The 14,084-nt window shown below is 41.6% G+C and overlaps 3 protein-coding genes and 1 long non-coding RNA gene across 5 annotated transcripts; 1 reads left to right on the forward strand and 3 right to left on the reverse strand.

Annotated features, from left to right (window-relative positions):
• Positions 1-231: 231 nt before the first annotated feature.
• Positions 232-2,088, reverse strand: LOC145850368 (uncharacterized). The gene is made up of 3 exons (XM_082955957.1): positions 1,787-2,088; positions 1,207-1,554; positions 232-1,134 (listed from the first exon to the last, which is right to left on the reverse strand). The coding sequence occupies exons 2-3, from the start codon at positions 1,484-1,486 to the stop codon at positions 398-400; spliced, it is 1,017 nt and encodes a 338-aa protein (XP_082812083.1). The 5' UTR covers positions 1,487-1,554; positions 1,787-2,088; the 3' UTR covers positions 232-397.
• An 860-nt stretch (positions 2,089-2,948) lies between these two features.
• LOC106611893 (uncharacterized) lies at positions 2,949-5,926 on the reverse strand. The gene is made up of 3 exons (XM_014212537.3): positions 5,471-5,926; positions 4,457-4,967; positions 2,949-4,382 (listed from the first exon to the last, which is right to left on the reverse strand). Exons 2-3 carry the CDS (start codon positions 4,776-4,778, stop codon positions 3,637-3,639), a joined length of 1,068 nt encoding a protein of 355 aa, XP_014068012.1. The 5' UTR covers positions 4,779-4,967; positions 5,471-5,926; the 3' UTR covers positions 2,949-3,636.
• A 348-nt stretch (positions 5,927-6,274) lies between these two features.
• Positions 6,275-8,332, reverse strand: LOC106611892 (uncharacterized). Of its 2 annotated transcripts, none has more exons than XM_014212536.3 (3): positions 8,178-8,332; positions 7,282-7,702; positions 6,275-7,171 (listed from the first exon to the last, which is right to left on the reverse strand). In XM_014212536.3, exons 2-3 carry the CDS (start codon positions 7,589-7,591, stop codon positions 6,405-6,407), a joined length of 1,077 nt encoding a protein of 358 aa, XP_014068011.1. In that variant the 5' UTR covers positions 7,592-7,702; positions 8,178-8,332; the 3' UTR covers positions 6,275-6,404. The 2 variants fall into 2 exon arrangements, with proteins under 2 accessions (XP_014068011.1, XP_014068010.1); XM_014212535.3 differs by having other exon boundaries at positions 6,275-7,174.
• Positions 8,333-12,824: 4,492 nt separating this feature from the next.
• LOC145858042 (uncharacterized) lies at positions 12,825-13,751 on the forward strand. Its single transcript, XR_014378803.1, has 2 exons — positions 12,825-13,296; positions 13,348-13,751. It is a non-coding gene; the product is annotated as an uncharacterized LOC145858042 (long non-coding RNA).
• The last annotated feature ends 333 nt before the right edge of the window (positions 13,752-14,084 follow it).

A 14,084-nucleotide genomic window follows, 5' to 3' on the forward strand; every position in this document is an offset into this window, starting at 1 on the left:
AGAAAAATTAATCAAATGGCCACTTGACTGGTACATATTTCTTTGATGTTAGAATCTCTGTCTAAAGCACAGTTCCAAATGTATTTATTTGCCAGAGTAAGTTACTCTATGGGCCATTCGGGCTCTGACAAGGATACTTGCTTATTACTCTTTTACTTTTAAGATATTTGTGTGCGTATGTAACAAATAACACTGTGTGACCAATCATTTATTAAGAAAGGATGAGAATAATTTATTCATAAAGAGTTTTATTCCTCTCAACACTAAATGAATCAGCAACTAATAGATACACTGAACATAGTACACATGGGCACTTATTCCCCCCCTGATTTTCTAAATCAACCTGCTTCATCTCAAAGGTCTACCTTGCTGCATGAATCTACCTGTTCATGTCTTTTCAGGTCCGCTCTAGAATTGAAACTGTTACCACAGTCCGTGCAGTGGTAAGGTCTCTCTCTACAGTGTGAATGACCCTGTGTTTCATCAAGCCGCTCTGAAGGCTGAAGCTCTTCCCACACTGAGAGCAGCTGAACGGCCTGTTCCCCGTGTGGCACTGCATGTGTACCCTGAAGTGGGACATGTACACAAAACCCTTACCACACTGGGAGCAGGTGAAGGCCTTCTTCCCTGTGTGGTGGTACTTCTGGTGGTCTTTCAGGTTTCGGAGTTGAGGGAAGCTCTTCCCACAGTGTGGACAGCTGAAGGGTTTGACCCTCAGCTGTGCCGTTGTGTTGATCATCAGGCCGTAGGGGCTGGTCTCGAGGGCCCCTGCAGCATGCTCTGTCCCCTGGGTGGGTATAACTAACCTTGGGAGAAGGTCCTGCTCCTTCCTGGCCAATGGTAATGGAGGAAGAGGCTCCCTGTTCCATCCCCCATGATGTGAGCTCAATCTCTGTAGACGACTCAGGCTGATTATGGGGGAAACTGTGGATGTGATCATCTGGGAAACCAAGTCCCCCCAGTCATTGGGCTCTTCTTTGATATGGACCACATGGGCCTTTGTCTCTTCCATCCTTTCAGAGACACAGGAAGAGCTGGGTGTGACCGTTTCCTGTGGAACCTCTCTCTCTGGGAAAGCACTGGTTCCACCTGGCTGGAACATCTCCTGTTTGATAACACAACCTTCCTCTTCTCCTGAGGATGGAACAGAACAAAGTTATAGATCCTATATCGTGTGGGTGTGTATGTATATCTCTCCTCACTCACCTGACATCTCATTGTCTCCAGCACAACCACATCTCCTACACATCCCACTCTGCTCTTTCTCTTCAACTTCCCTCCTCTTCCTCTCCTCCTCTCTGTCTCTCCATCTCTGCTCACACTGCTGCAGCCTCTCCTTCAAGACGTCCACTTCTTGCTTGCTCTGTGTCACTTCCTTCAGGAAGTTGTCCTTCACCAGCCGATTGATCTCATGCACAGCGGTTTTGAGGACCGTTTCCATGACTCCATTGAGCTGGTACTGGAAGGTGAGGATGGCTTCTGACATAACCGCAACAAAATCAACACTGCCTCTTCCAGATCACACCAGTGTCCAGAGAGTCAGGGATCTTCCTCCTGGAAACAGAGGTATGCTGTCAAATGGATGTGCCTCAAATATCTTGTCAGTAATAGGCATCTCACCTACAAATGATTTAGCCCAGAAACATGCTTGTAACTAACACATTAATAAACCCTTACACCACATTTTACTTGTGGTTAGGCGTCCAAATAATGCATTTATAAAGCTTGCTAGCTAGCTTTAGCTACAGATAATAACAGCTCTGTCAATTTCACAAAATATTCTTACCACTTTCTGAACGTTGTTATTTGTTGTTCGTCAACAAATCAGCTATTTACATATATCCTATCTCTCCTAGAACTGTACAAATACGTATCAAAGACAGGTAGCTAGCGAGCTATTGTAATAAGTTAACAGCTACTAGATAGACGGCTAGACTAAATATATAACTAACCCAAGATGGTTCAACAGTGTCGTTTAGAGTGTGAGCAGATAGTGGGCAGAACAAGCAAGGAGATGGGCAAAGGCATGCACGAGCTAGCGATATCCTATTGGCACGTTGTAGCATTATTTCCGTTAGGGAACGCCCCTCTGTGACGTTTGCGTGTGCATAAACTCAATTCGACCTTTCAACCCTAAACTATTTTTTTAAACGTTTGCAAAGCTTCAAGTCGATAAAACCTAGTGCACTGTGTTCGTAACATATTTTCGTTTTGGGAACAGAAAAATATATTGATATCAGATGTTTCATTGATGAGAAAATTAGCAGAATGTCGGCCCTGTTTCACCAAGTTCCCACTACCCACAACTAGACTTCCTCTCATTTCCATATTTGGTGGTGAGATAACTTTCTAAATGTATGCTTCACCTTTATAGCCCCTGTGACGTATCTGGGTTACCCCTTCTATCTTTGGCTAGACTGGAGAGGTTGGTTCCCGTCCCTCTGGTCTGTGACATCGAGGTGATCATACTGCGAATGCAATTGCGCAGAACTGGTTATTCTTATTCTTCAACGTTTGAATCTCTGTCAAATGCATTTATTTTAATGTTAGTCTATGTGCCATTTTGATTCGGACCAGGCCACTTACTCAGGTTTATTTTGCTTATTAAGATATTTGCTTGTGTATGTAACAGTTAACACTGTGACCAATAATTTATTAAGAAAGGATGAGAATAATTTCTTCATATAGTGTTTTATTCCATTCAACATTAAATGCACCATACTGCCAATGTGATTGCTTAGATCTGGTAAATATTTTTCTTTGATGGTAGAATCGGTCTAAAAAGCACAGTTCCAAATGTATTTATGTAACAGAGTAAGTTACTCTATGGGCCATTCAGGCTCAGACAAGGATACTTGCTTATTACTCTTACTTTTAAGATATCTGTGTGTGTATGTAACAAATAAATAACACTGTGTGATCAATCATTTATTAAGAAAGGATGAGAATAATTTATTCAAAGAGTTTTATTCCTCTCAACATTAAATGCGTCAGCAACAACACATTGAACATAGTACACGTGGGCAGTTTATTTTCCACTCTATTTTTCGAAATCAACCTGCTTCTGCTCAAAGGTCTACCTTGCTGCATGAATCTGTTCATGTCTGCTCTAGAATTGAATCTGTTCCCACATTCCATGCAGTGGTAAGTATGGTGGTATTTCTAACCAAAAGGAGAAAGACTTCTTCAAAACAACTTTATAAGATTTGCAAAAATGAAGCAATCAACCATCACTAAAAATAGTCCGACTTGAAAAGCTCCATGATCAGAGCTGTCTTTCACCTTTTATAGAAAGTACATCCTTTTATCTTTGTGACAGTTAGCAGATGTGCAGAAACAGGCCCTGGGAACAGAGTTGTAAGAAGTAATTTAGTTCATCTGTGTAGATCATGATAGCTGATATCGCCTCCACTCTCTGTTCCTCCCTGCAAATCCCACATAGCTAAATTCCTGCCGATCGTAAACACAGGAGGTCACAAACTGTGTCACATCCAAGCAGCTCATAAATCTGTGCGCTCAGATTTATGACTTAGTCACACAAGACAAGCCTGTATCAGTAAAACTAACATATAACAGTAGACAATTCTCTTAAGTAAAAAGAGCATAGTATGTCTAATTAAACAGTATAGTATGTAATTAATATTTAATTTCCACCACATAAGGCATCTCTGCAGTGTGAATGACCCTGTGTTTCTTTAAGCCACTCTGAAGGCTGAAGCTCTTCCCACACTGAGAGCAGCTGAACGGCCTGTCCCCCGTGTGGCGCTGCATGTGTACCCTGAAGTGGGACATGTACACAAAACCCTTACCACACTGGGAGCAGGTGAAGGCCTTCTTCCCTGTGTGGTGGTACTTCTGGTGGTGTTTGAGGTTTCGGAGCTGAGGGAAGCTCTTCCCACAGTGTGGACAGCTGTAGGGTTTGACCCCAAGCTCTGCCGTTGTGTTGATGCTCAGGCCATTGGGACTGGTCTCGAGGGCCCCTACAGCATGCTCTGTCCCCTGGTTGGGTATCACTGACCTTGGGAGTAGGTGCTGCTCCTTCCTGGTCCATGGTGCTGGAGGTAGAGGTGGAGGGTCCCTGGCCAATTGTGCTGGAGGTAGAGGCTCACTGGTCCATCCCCCAGGATGTGAGCTCAATCTCTGCAAATGACTCAGACTCATCATGGGGGAATCTGGGGATGTGATCATCTGGGTAACCAAGTCCCCCCAGTCATCAGACTCCTCTTTGATATGGACCACATGGGCCTTCCTCTCTTCCATCCTTTCGGAGATACAGGAAGAGCTGGGTGTGGCCGTTTCCTGTGGACACTCTCTCTCTGGGAGAGCACTGGTTCCACCTGGCTGGAACATCTCCTGTTTGATAACACAACCTTCCTCTTCTCCTGAGGATGGAACAGAACAAAGTTATAGATCCTATATCAGGTGTGTGTGTGTATGTATATCTCTCCTCACTCACCTAACAGAGCCTCTTCTCTCTCATCAGTGTCTCCAGCACAACCACATCTTCTACACATCCCTGTCTGCTCTCTCTCTTCCCTCTTCTTTCTCTGCTCTCTCTCTTCAACTTCTCTCCTCTTCCTCTCCTCCTCTCCATCCCTCCATCTCTGCTCACACTGCTGCAGCCTCTCCTTCAAGACATCCACTTCCTGCTTGCTCCATGTCACTTCCTCCAGGAAGCTGTCCTTCACCAGCCGAGTGATCTCATGCACAGCGGTTTTGAGGACTGTTTCCATGACTCCATTGAGCTGGTACTGGAAGGTGAGGATTGCCTCTGACATAGTTGCAACAACATCAATCCAACACTGGAAAATCAACCCCCCTTCCCTTATTGGTACCAGTCCCAGAGTTCACAGCCAGTCTTCTATGGATGAGCTGACCCCCTTGTTTCCCAGTTCGGCTCACTATAATGGAAAGACTGGGATTTAGCCTCCTCCAGATCACACCAGTGCCCAGAGTCAGGGATCCTCCTGGAAATATGGGCAAACTGTCAAATACACCAAATGTGGTCTTAATGTGCTTCAAATATCTTGTCAGTAATATAAGGTTCACCTACCAATAATTTATCCCTGAAACATGATTGTAACGAACATATTAATAAACCCTTACTTACACCACGTTTGGCTGTGGTTAGGTAAACCACATAACGTTAACACATTTCAAGCTTGCTAACTAGTAGGTGTTTTTAGCAACGCATGTGTATTTACATACACTGTTTAATAATACAATCCTTTAGATGTCTCAAATTCCCCCACCATAATGACTAACCGTCCTGCCCTCCTGCACAGTAAGTTGCAATGGAATTGTAATTAAATCCTGGCTTCCCCCGGACTGTTTCTGTGCCACCCAATACAATAGAAAGCAACGCTAGAATGTAAATACACCCGCGTTTCTAATAGCACCTAGCTAAGCTAATAACACAGGGTTGTGTAGCAGCTTTCTAACCATTTGACACAAATAAAAATATGCTTACCACTTTCCAAACGTTATTTTTGGTGTGCGTCAACAAATCAACTAGTAACAAAACCTCCTACCTATCACTACCAGAACTGTACACAGAGGTGAGAGACAGGAAGCTACTATATGTTAGTGATGTCACGTTTTATACCGGAACTCCGAGGCATGAGTAGAAGTAGTTTAACGGTTTATTTGGAAGCAGTGTACGGACGCTTGTATCGCTTTGTCAGAAGCACGTGATCAATGACGTCCGAATCGTCGTTTTGTCGAACAACCACCTGATTTGTTTCTGTAGAAGACAAAAAAAGTTCCCCCAAAGATTTTTTCTGCTGAAACCCTGCGCGTGCGATGTCAACTATAATAATTTGGCTGTTCTAAATTATTTTGACCAGCAGCTGCCACTAGTGTACGTGTTGATCAGAGCCAAGAGTAATGAACATATTTTCGACCCAATTAGCTTGAAATGCTCAATGCTTCGTTTCCCGAACACTACTGTATATTATAGCACAGATTATACGTTATAGCTAAACTAATACCTAACTAGACTGTAGAGGATGGGTCCCTCCTCCCACTGATCTGTGACATCGAGGTGATCATACTGCCAATGCAATTGCACAGATCTAATATTTTTCTTTGATGTGACAATCTGTCTAAAGCACAGTTCCAAATGTATTTATTTGCCAGAGTAAGTTACTCTATGGGCCATTCAGGCTCTGACAAGGATACTTGCTTATTACTCTTTTACTTTTAAGATATTTGTGTGCGTATGTAACAAATAACACTGTGTGACCAATCATTTATTAAGAAAGGATGAGAATAATTTATTCATAAAGAGTTTTATTCCTCTCAACACTAAATGAATCAGCAACTAATAGATACACTGAACATAGTACACATGGGCACTTATTCCCCCCCCCCCCCTCTGATTTTCTAAATCAACCTGCTTCATCTCAAAGGTCTACCTTGCTGCATGAATCTACCTGTTCATGTCTTTTCAGGTCCGCTCTAGAATTGAATCTGTTCCCACAGTCCGTGCAGTGGTAAGGCATCTCTGCAGTGTGAATGACCCTGTGTCTCTTCAAGCCACTCTGAAGGCTGAAGCTCTTCCCACACTGAGAGCAGCTGAACGGCCTGTCCCCCGTGTGGCGCAGCATGTGTACCCTGAGGTGGGACATGTACACAAAACCCTTACCACACTGGGAGCAGGTGAAGGCCTTCTTCCCTGTGTGGTGGTACTTCTGGTGGTCTTTCAGGTTTCGGAGTTGAGGGAAGCTCTTCCCACAGTGTGGACAGCTGAAAGGTTTGACCCTCAGCTGTGCCGTTGTGTTGATCATCAGGCCGTAGGGGCTGTCCTCGAGGGCACCAACAGCATGCTCTGTTCCCTGGGTGGGTATCACTGACCTTGGGAGTAGGTGCTGCTCTTTCCTGGTCCATGGTGCTGGTACTGTAGGAAGAAGCTCACTGGCCCCATGATGTGACTTCAATCTCTCCAGATGACTCTGGCTCATTATGGGGGAATATGTGGATGTGATCATCTGGGTAACCAGATCCCCCCAGTCATCAGACTCCTCTTTGATGCGGACGACATGGGCCTCCCTCTCTTCCATCCTTTCAGAGACACAGGAAGAGCTGGGTGTAACCGTTTCCTCTCTCTCTGGGAGAGTGCTGGGTCCACCTGGCTGGAAGATCTCCTGTTTGATAACACAACCTTCCTCTGCTGCTGAGGACAAAACAGTAGAAAGTTATAGATCCTATATAATTTGTGTGTGTGTGTGTGTGTATGTGTATATATATATATATATATATATATATCATCTCCTCACTCACCTAACAGAGCCTCTTCTCTCTCCTCAGTGTCTCCAGCACAACCACATCTCCTACACATCCCCCTCTGCTCTCTCTCTTCTCTCTTCTTTCTCTGCTCTTTATCTTCCCTCCTCTTCTCCTCTCCATCCCTCCATCTGTGTTCACACTGCTGCAGCCTCTCCTTCAAGACGTCCACTTCCCGCTTGCTCCCTGTCACTTCTTCTAGGAAGCTGTCCTTCACCAGCCGAGTGATCTCATGCACAGCGGTTTTGAGGATTGTTTCCATGACTCCATTGAGCTGGTACTGGAAGGTGAGGATGGCCTCTGACATAACTGCAACAACATCAATCCAACACTGGAAAAAACACTTCACCTCCAAAGTTCATGAAGCTATGAAACTGGCACGTAGCTTCAAGATTACACCAGCACCCAGGGAGTCCACCTGGAAACAGGAACAAACTGTCAAATACATAATAAGGGAGACCCTGCAGTGTGGACTGTCATCTTTGGGGCGGCAGGGTAGCCTAGTGGCTAGAGCGTTGGACTAGTAACCTAAAGGTTGCAAGTCCGAGCTGACAAGGTACAAATCTGTCGTTCTGCCACTGTTCCTAGGCTGTCATTGAAAATAAGAATTTGTTCTTAACTGACTAGCCAAGTTAAATAAATGTTTACAAATATATATATAACAATTTTGCCAGTGAAATAGGGAAGCTCAGCGACCAATAGCCATTCAGGCAAACAAAATGTTTAGCTATTAGTAATAGCTTTAAGACATTATTAGCGTCATAGCTAGTTAGCACTACCAGAGATGCTAGATAGCAGAATGTTGTCCTGCTTTTCTTGCTAGCACAGTAGCAAATGTTATCAAGTTGGTAGCAGCTTCATTTGACTCCAATGAAAGTATCCTTAATACTTGCCAAACGTGTCAATCAGCTAGTTGGAAACGTTCAATCTCTCATCCTAGTGCCACAAAGTGTGTAACAATATGTGCTGACTGTACACAGGTAGCTAGCTAACAACGTTAGGCGGCTGGGTCCTGCCCCTGGCACGTGCTTCAAGGGGATCATCATGAGAAGGCGATTGCGCAGAAGTAGTCTCCAGAATAGATATAAGATTTTAAAATAAGTTATTATTTTGGCTGGTCAGTTACTGAATGAGGATGGATATCTAGTCTCATTTGCAGAATTTCTTGATAAATTTAGAATTCCAATAACCCCAAAATAATATGCAATTGTTTTTGATGCGATTCCAAGGAGGGTTGTATTTCTTTTAAATTCCTCTGTGGTTGTAGATTTACATGAAAATATATTCATTAGCAATATTAATAAATGTAGTAATAAACAGATTAGGAATATTGCTTGTGATACTACAATTCCCTCAGGAAGATTTTTTGGGTTGAATATCTATGGTGATATACAATGGTGGAAAGCATGGAAAATTACTAACAAATATTGTATCAGTAACAAGCTAAAGGAAGTTTCATTTAAAATGTTACATAGAATTTATCCTGTGAAACATGTTTTGGAAAGATTCAAGCAGAATATTGACTATAATTGTGATTTCTGTTGTGATTTTTTTTGCCTGTATTTATAGTATAATTTTTTGGATTGACATACAGAACTTTGTTACAAAACAAATAGGACCGGTTGTACAATTTAATGGTTTTGATATTATGATTTATTTCAGAAATTCTGACATTGATCAAGATGTAGTATATTTAATTAAACTGCTAATAATATTAGGTACATTTCATATTCACAAATGCAAATGGTCTAATTCAAAACCTAACTTGTTTCACTTTATAAATTAATTTAAACAATATGGCACTACTTTAACTAAAACGAAAAACAAAAAGGCAATTCAAACTTGTTTTATTATTAACGAATATGATTTGTTTGTTTAGGATTCCTGGCAATGAAAATAGTTTGTATGTATGATTGTTTGCATGTGACTATTTCTCTTTTGTTTGTGGATGCAGACTCTATAATAAATAGATGATCTCTTATCTACATTGTTCCATGAGGTAGATAAATAACCTTCACAATGTTCGACTGGTGGAAGACTCCTTCTTAAACATACTGGGCTTGGGAATGAATGAACAGGAATAGCAAGTAACCTATATTTGCATGTTCAATGCTTGTTCAAGAATGAAACTACACCATTTTTTTAGGTGCTATGTGACAATTGTAACCTTATAAGGTGCCTTGTTCTGGGCCTCCCGAGTGGTGCAGCGGTCCCAGGCTGTGTTACAGCCAGCTTTGACCAAGAGACCCATGAGGCGGTGCATGGGACAAGACTATAACTACCAATTGGATATCACGAAATTGGGGAGTAAAGTAATAAAATAAACTTTTAAAAAGTGTCTTGTTCTGGCCTGTAGGTAAATCATTGTTTGACAGGCCTATACCAGTAGAACAACCATTTATTCCGATCAACACTCCCAGACTCTTGTGAGGAAAGGTGTGGCTGAACACCAGCCTCCACCTCCCCACCAACTAACTCAGACTGCCAGTTTAACTCTGTATTCAAAGTAGCCATTTCACCCTCCACTGGTTAGTAAACTCTCCATATCCCCTCCTACACTAGCAACATGATATGAATCCTACAGTCAGTGTGTTTATTGCCCTTTTCCCTCTCTAAAAACATGAGGTAATAGTTAACCTCTCAACTAAAAGCATTGAATGATGAAACTCTTGAATAGCTATTTCAAGTGGAGAAACAGCCCATGTTCCTAGGTCAGCTTACTCTTTACTTGATCTCCTGGCCTGATGATTAATACCAATTACAGAATGATGGATTTACATGAAAATAAAATAAATAGTAAGGGGAGAAAACAATCATCTGTACATAAACAAATAAAATAAGATAAAGGATGCGTTCAGAACACATTCACACAACGTGGGAAAGGAAACATACATTTGATCACATCACTGTTATATCTTGAGTTATCATAACAGTGTATTATACATAACAGTGTATTGTACATTTAAGCAATAAGGCACGGGGGTGGGGGTGGTATATGGCCAATATACCACGGCTAAGGGCTGTTCTTAAGCACGACGCAACACGGAGTGCCTGGATACAGCCCTTAGCTGTGGTATATTGGCCATATATCACAAACCCCCAAGGTGCTTATTGCTATTATAAACTGGTTATCAACTAATTAGATCAGTAAAAATAAATGTTTTGTCATACAGGTGATATATGGTCTGATATACCATGGCTGTCAGCCAATCAGCATTCAGGGCTCAAGCCACCCAGTTTATGAAAGAGTTTATATCATGGCATTGTTGAATACTCCTTTCTGATTGTCTTGAAGGGCATTCTAGAGGAAGCATTATTTCCCTATAACACACGGTATATTCACACCTTATAAAATTCAATGGCTATAGTTCATTTTTACAAGTTAAGTTTGAGATGCTTTTGAAATGTATGTTATACTAAATGATAGTTTTAACCAATGTTCCCTCTAAACTGCGCACGTGCGCATTCTTGTAACCATCTTATAGCTCCTTAAGGATAGGGGGGCGCTACAGCGAATTTTGAAAAAAATACGTGCCCATTTTAAACGGCCTCCTACTCAAACTCAGAAGCTAGATATGCATATAATTAGTAGATTTGGATAGAAAACACTCTAAAGTTTCAAAAATGTTTGAATGGTGTCTGTGAGTATAACAGAACTCATATGGCAGTCAAAACCCCGAGACAGATCCTAACAGGAAGTGGAAATCTGATTTGTGGAATCACGTTCAACACTTTGCCTATAAAACACACCGTGAGTTAGGATTCATTGAGCACTTCCTAAGGCTTCCACTAGATGTCAACGGTCTTTACAAAGTGGTTTGAGTCTTCTATGGTAGAAACTGACCGAAAGAGAGGCTTGGAAAGTTGGTCATAGAGGTAGGGCCATTACTACTATGACGCGGACGCCCATAGGTAGCCTCATCTTCCGAAACGTTTAGTAAGACAATGCAATCGTCCCCCTTGAATATTATTGAAGCTCTGGTTGAAAAAGGCCCTAAAGATTTATGTTATACAACGTTTGACATGTTTGAACAAACGTAAATATATATTTTTGGCACATTGGTGACGACAAGTTCCGCAGGCTTCAGTACATTTTGAGTAGCCTTCGGAACGCGCTAACAAGAAGGAGCTATTGGGACATAAATTATTAACTTTTTCGAACAAAACTACATTTGTTGTGGACCTGGGATTCCTGGAAGTGCCTTCTGATGAAGATAATCAAAGGTAAGGGAATATTTACAATAGTATATTTGATTTTAGATGGTTCCAAGATGGCGCTAACTTGTATCGCCTAGCCTATTTTTCTTAGCATAGCACCTCGTTTATTGCAAAGTGTGATTTCCCAGTAAAGTTATTTTTAAATCTGGCAATGCGGTTGCATTCACGAGATGTTAATCTATAATTCTTTGAATGACAATATTACATTTTAAAAATGTTTTCGAATAGTAATTTAGTAAATTGTAGCGCTGATTCACCGGATGCATTTGAGGGAAAATATTTTCTGAACATCACGCGCCGATGTAAAATGCTGTTTTTATGTATAAATATGAACTTTATCGAACAAAAGAATGCATGTATTGTGTAACATGATGTCCTAGGAGTGTTATCTGATGAAGATTGTCAAAGGTTAGTGCTTCATTTAGCTGTGTTTTGGTTATTTGTGATGCATGTGGTTGGTCGGAAAATGGCGGTGTGGCTATTTTGACGATGTACTCTCCTAACATAATGTAATGTTTTGCTTTCGCTGTAAAGCCTTTTTGAAATCGGACAACGTGGTTCGATTCAGGAGAAGTGTATCTATAAAACGGTGTAAAATAGTCCTATGTTTGAGAAACAGAAATTATTAGATTTGGTTATGAATATGGTGCTCTGATTTTTGGCTGGATGTTGATCCCGGTTACGGGATCAGCGCTAAAAGACGTTTTAAAGCCAGTGGTGGAAAGTACTCAATTGTCATTGTAGTGCCTAAATTGCCCCAAAAAATTGTCCCGATACAATTTCCATTCTAATCCTTTTGCCACGATGGAGAGTGGTGAAATGTTGATTCAAGATGAAAAATAATAATACATGTATTTGTTGTTCTTCTGAATACAAGAATGTACTGAATTCTACCAAAACTAATTTTGATCATTAAACCTAATCAAACAAACAGCATGGTATGGCCAAAATAGTATGTGCTGCCATTCCAGTCACTCCCAGTAGGCCTTGGAGCACGTTTGCCTTTTAACTGTAATCTCCATTGGCCTGTAGAGGGGGTACGCACATTTGACAGGGGATTAGTGGCAAACACCGGCCCCAATTGTATTTGGTGTGAAATCAAAAACAATTATTTACTTAACTTGAAGGAGCCTTCCTCTTAGACTGCACCTTCTTGCAGTAGGTAGATCTTGATATTGGTCTTTCTATAATATTGGTTCTTGTCTTTAGGCATACTGCACGTACTAACCGCTTGGAATCAAGCTTGGTTTCAACAAAAAGTCCAAGTATCCATGCACTACGTGGTGCCATGGGGTCCATTACCAATCCTTCATGGAAGTGTAACAGGGTTGGTTATGTTTCCACTTGCCTCTAAAGAAATGTGTACTTAATGTTCAAGCATTCGTATTGGTTGGTTCAACTGATGACAATAAGGTGTGTTGTGATTGGCCCCGCTTGCAGATAGGGGGAGATCGCGAACGTCAGGTCTTCCCAGTATGAAAATGTGATGCAAGGGGTAGGTCACGTTCTGAATACTGTTTTATATTTTATATTTTACAATGTGTTCAAGTTTGCTGTACGTTACGGATTTATACATGTGTGAGTATATGGTACCTGTTAGGGATTGAGGGGCTTTCTGGAATGTGCTTTGGCATATGATTGCTGTAGATAAGTGTTAGCTAGCATACATCGTTGTAATGGTCACATAAGCCCACTGCTAACACAGTTGTCTTCATGCTACAGCTTCTGCCATCGACAGCCATCAGTATCATTAAGCCCTGCACAACTACCGTGCTGTTTCTCATTTAACAACAGGTATTTACACATGTTATATTTTGTATTGTATTTTTGTATTTTGTGACCCAGTATGAAAATGTGATGCAAGGGCTTCTGCCATCGACAGCCATCAGTATCATTAAGCCCTGCACAACTACCGTGCTGTTTCTCATTTAACAACATGTATTTACACATGTTCTATTTTGTATTGTATTTTTGTATTTTGTGACCCAGTATGAAAATGTGATGCAAGGGCTTCTGCCATCGACAGCCATCAGTATCATTAAGCCCTGCACAACTACCGTGCTGTTTCTCATTTAACAACAGGTATTTACACATGTTATATTTTGTATTGTATTTTTGTATTTTGTGACCCAGTATGAAAATGTGATGCAAGGGCTTCTGCCATCGACAGCCATCAGTATCATTAAGCCCTGCACAACTACCGTGCTGTTTCTCATTTAACAACAGGAATAAATGATGCTCAACTGGGACCGCTGGCTGATGTGATTTATTAGGAAAAAAAACACAACGCAAGGAGAGTACGCTATACATCTGTTACAGAAGCTGCGTTTCACTTTACCCCACTTTTCTTTCCTGCAAGAGTGGCAGGTACTCCTGTGTCCATCTCTTCCGAAATAAGTCGGCCATGTACTGGACATGCTTCCAAAGTCGTCTGATGTACAGGTAGTTTTTTTCAAAGGTTCCAGGGGGTAGGGCAGGCTTCGACTTTAACAGTCAAATGTGATTTGGCGTGAGTGCTTCTCGATCCAGGGGGTCGTTGGTTACCGTGGTGATTGGGCAGCTGTTTAGAATGGCCTCTACTT

This window comes from Salmo salar, chromosome 09, assembly GCF_965601325.2.
Source record: "Salmo salar chromosome 09, fSalSal1, whole genome shotgun sequence".
NCBI lineage: Eukaryota > Metazoa > Chordata > Actinopteri > Salmoniformes > Salmonidae > Salmo > Salmo salar.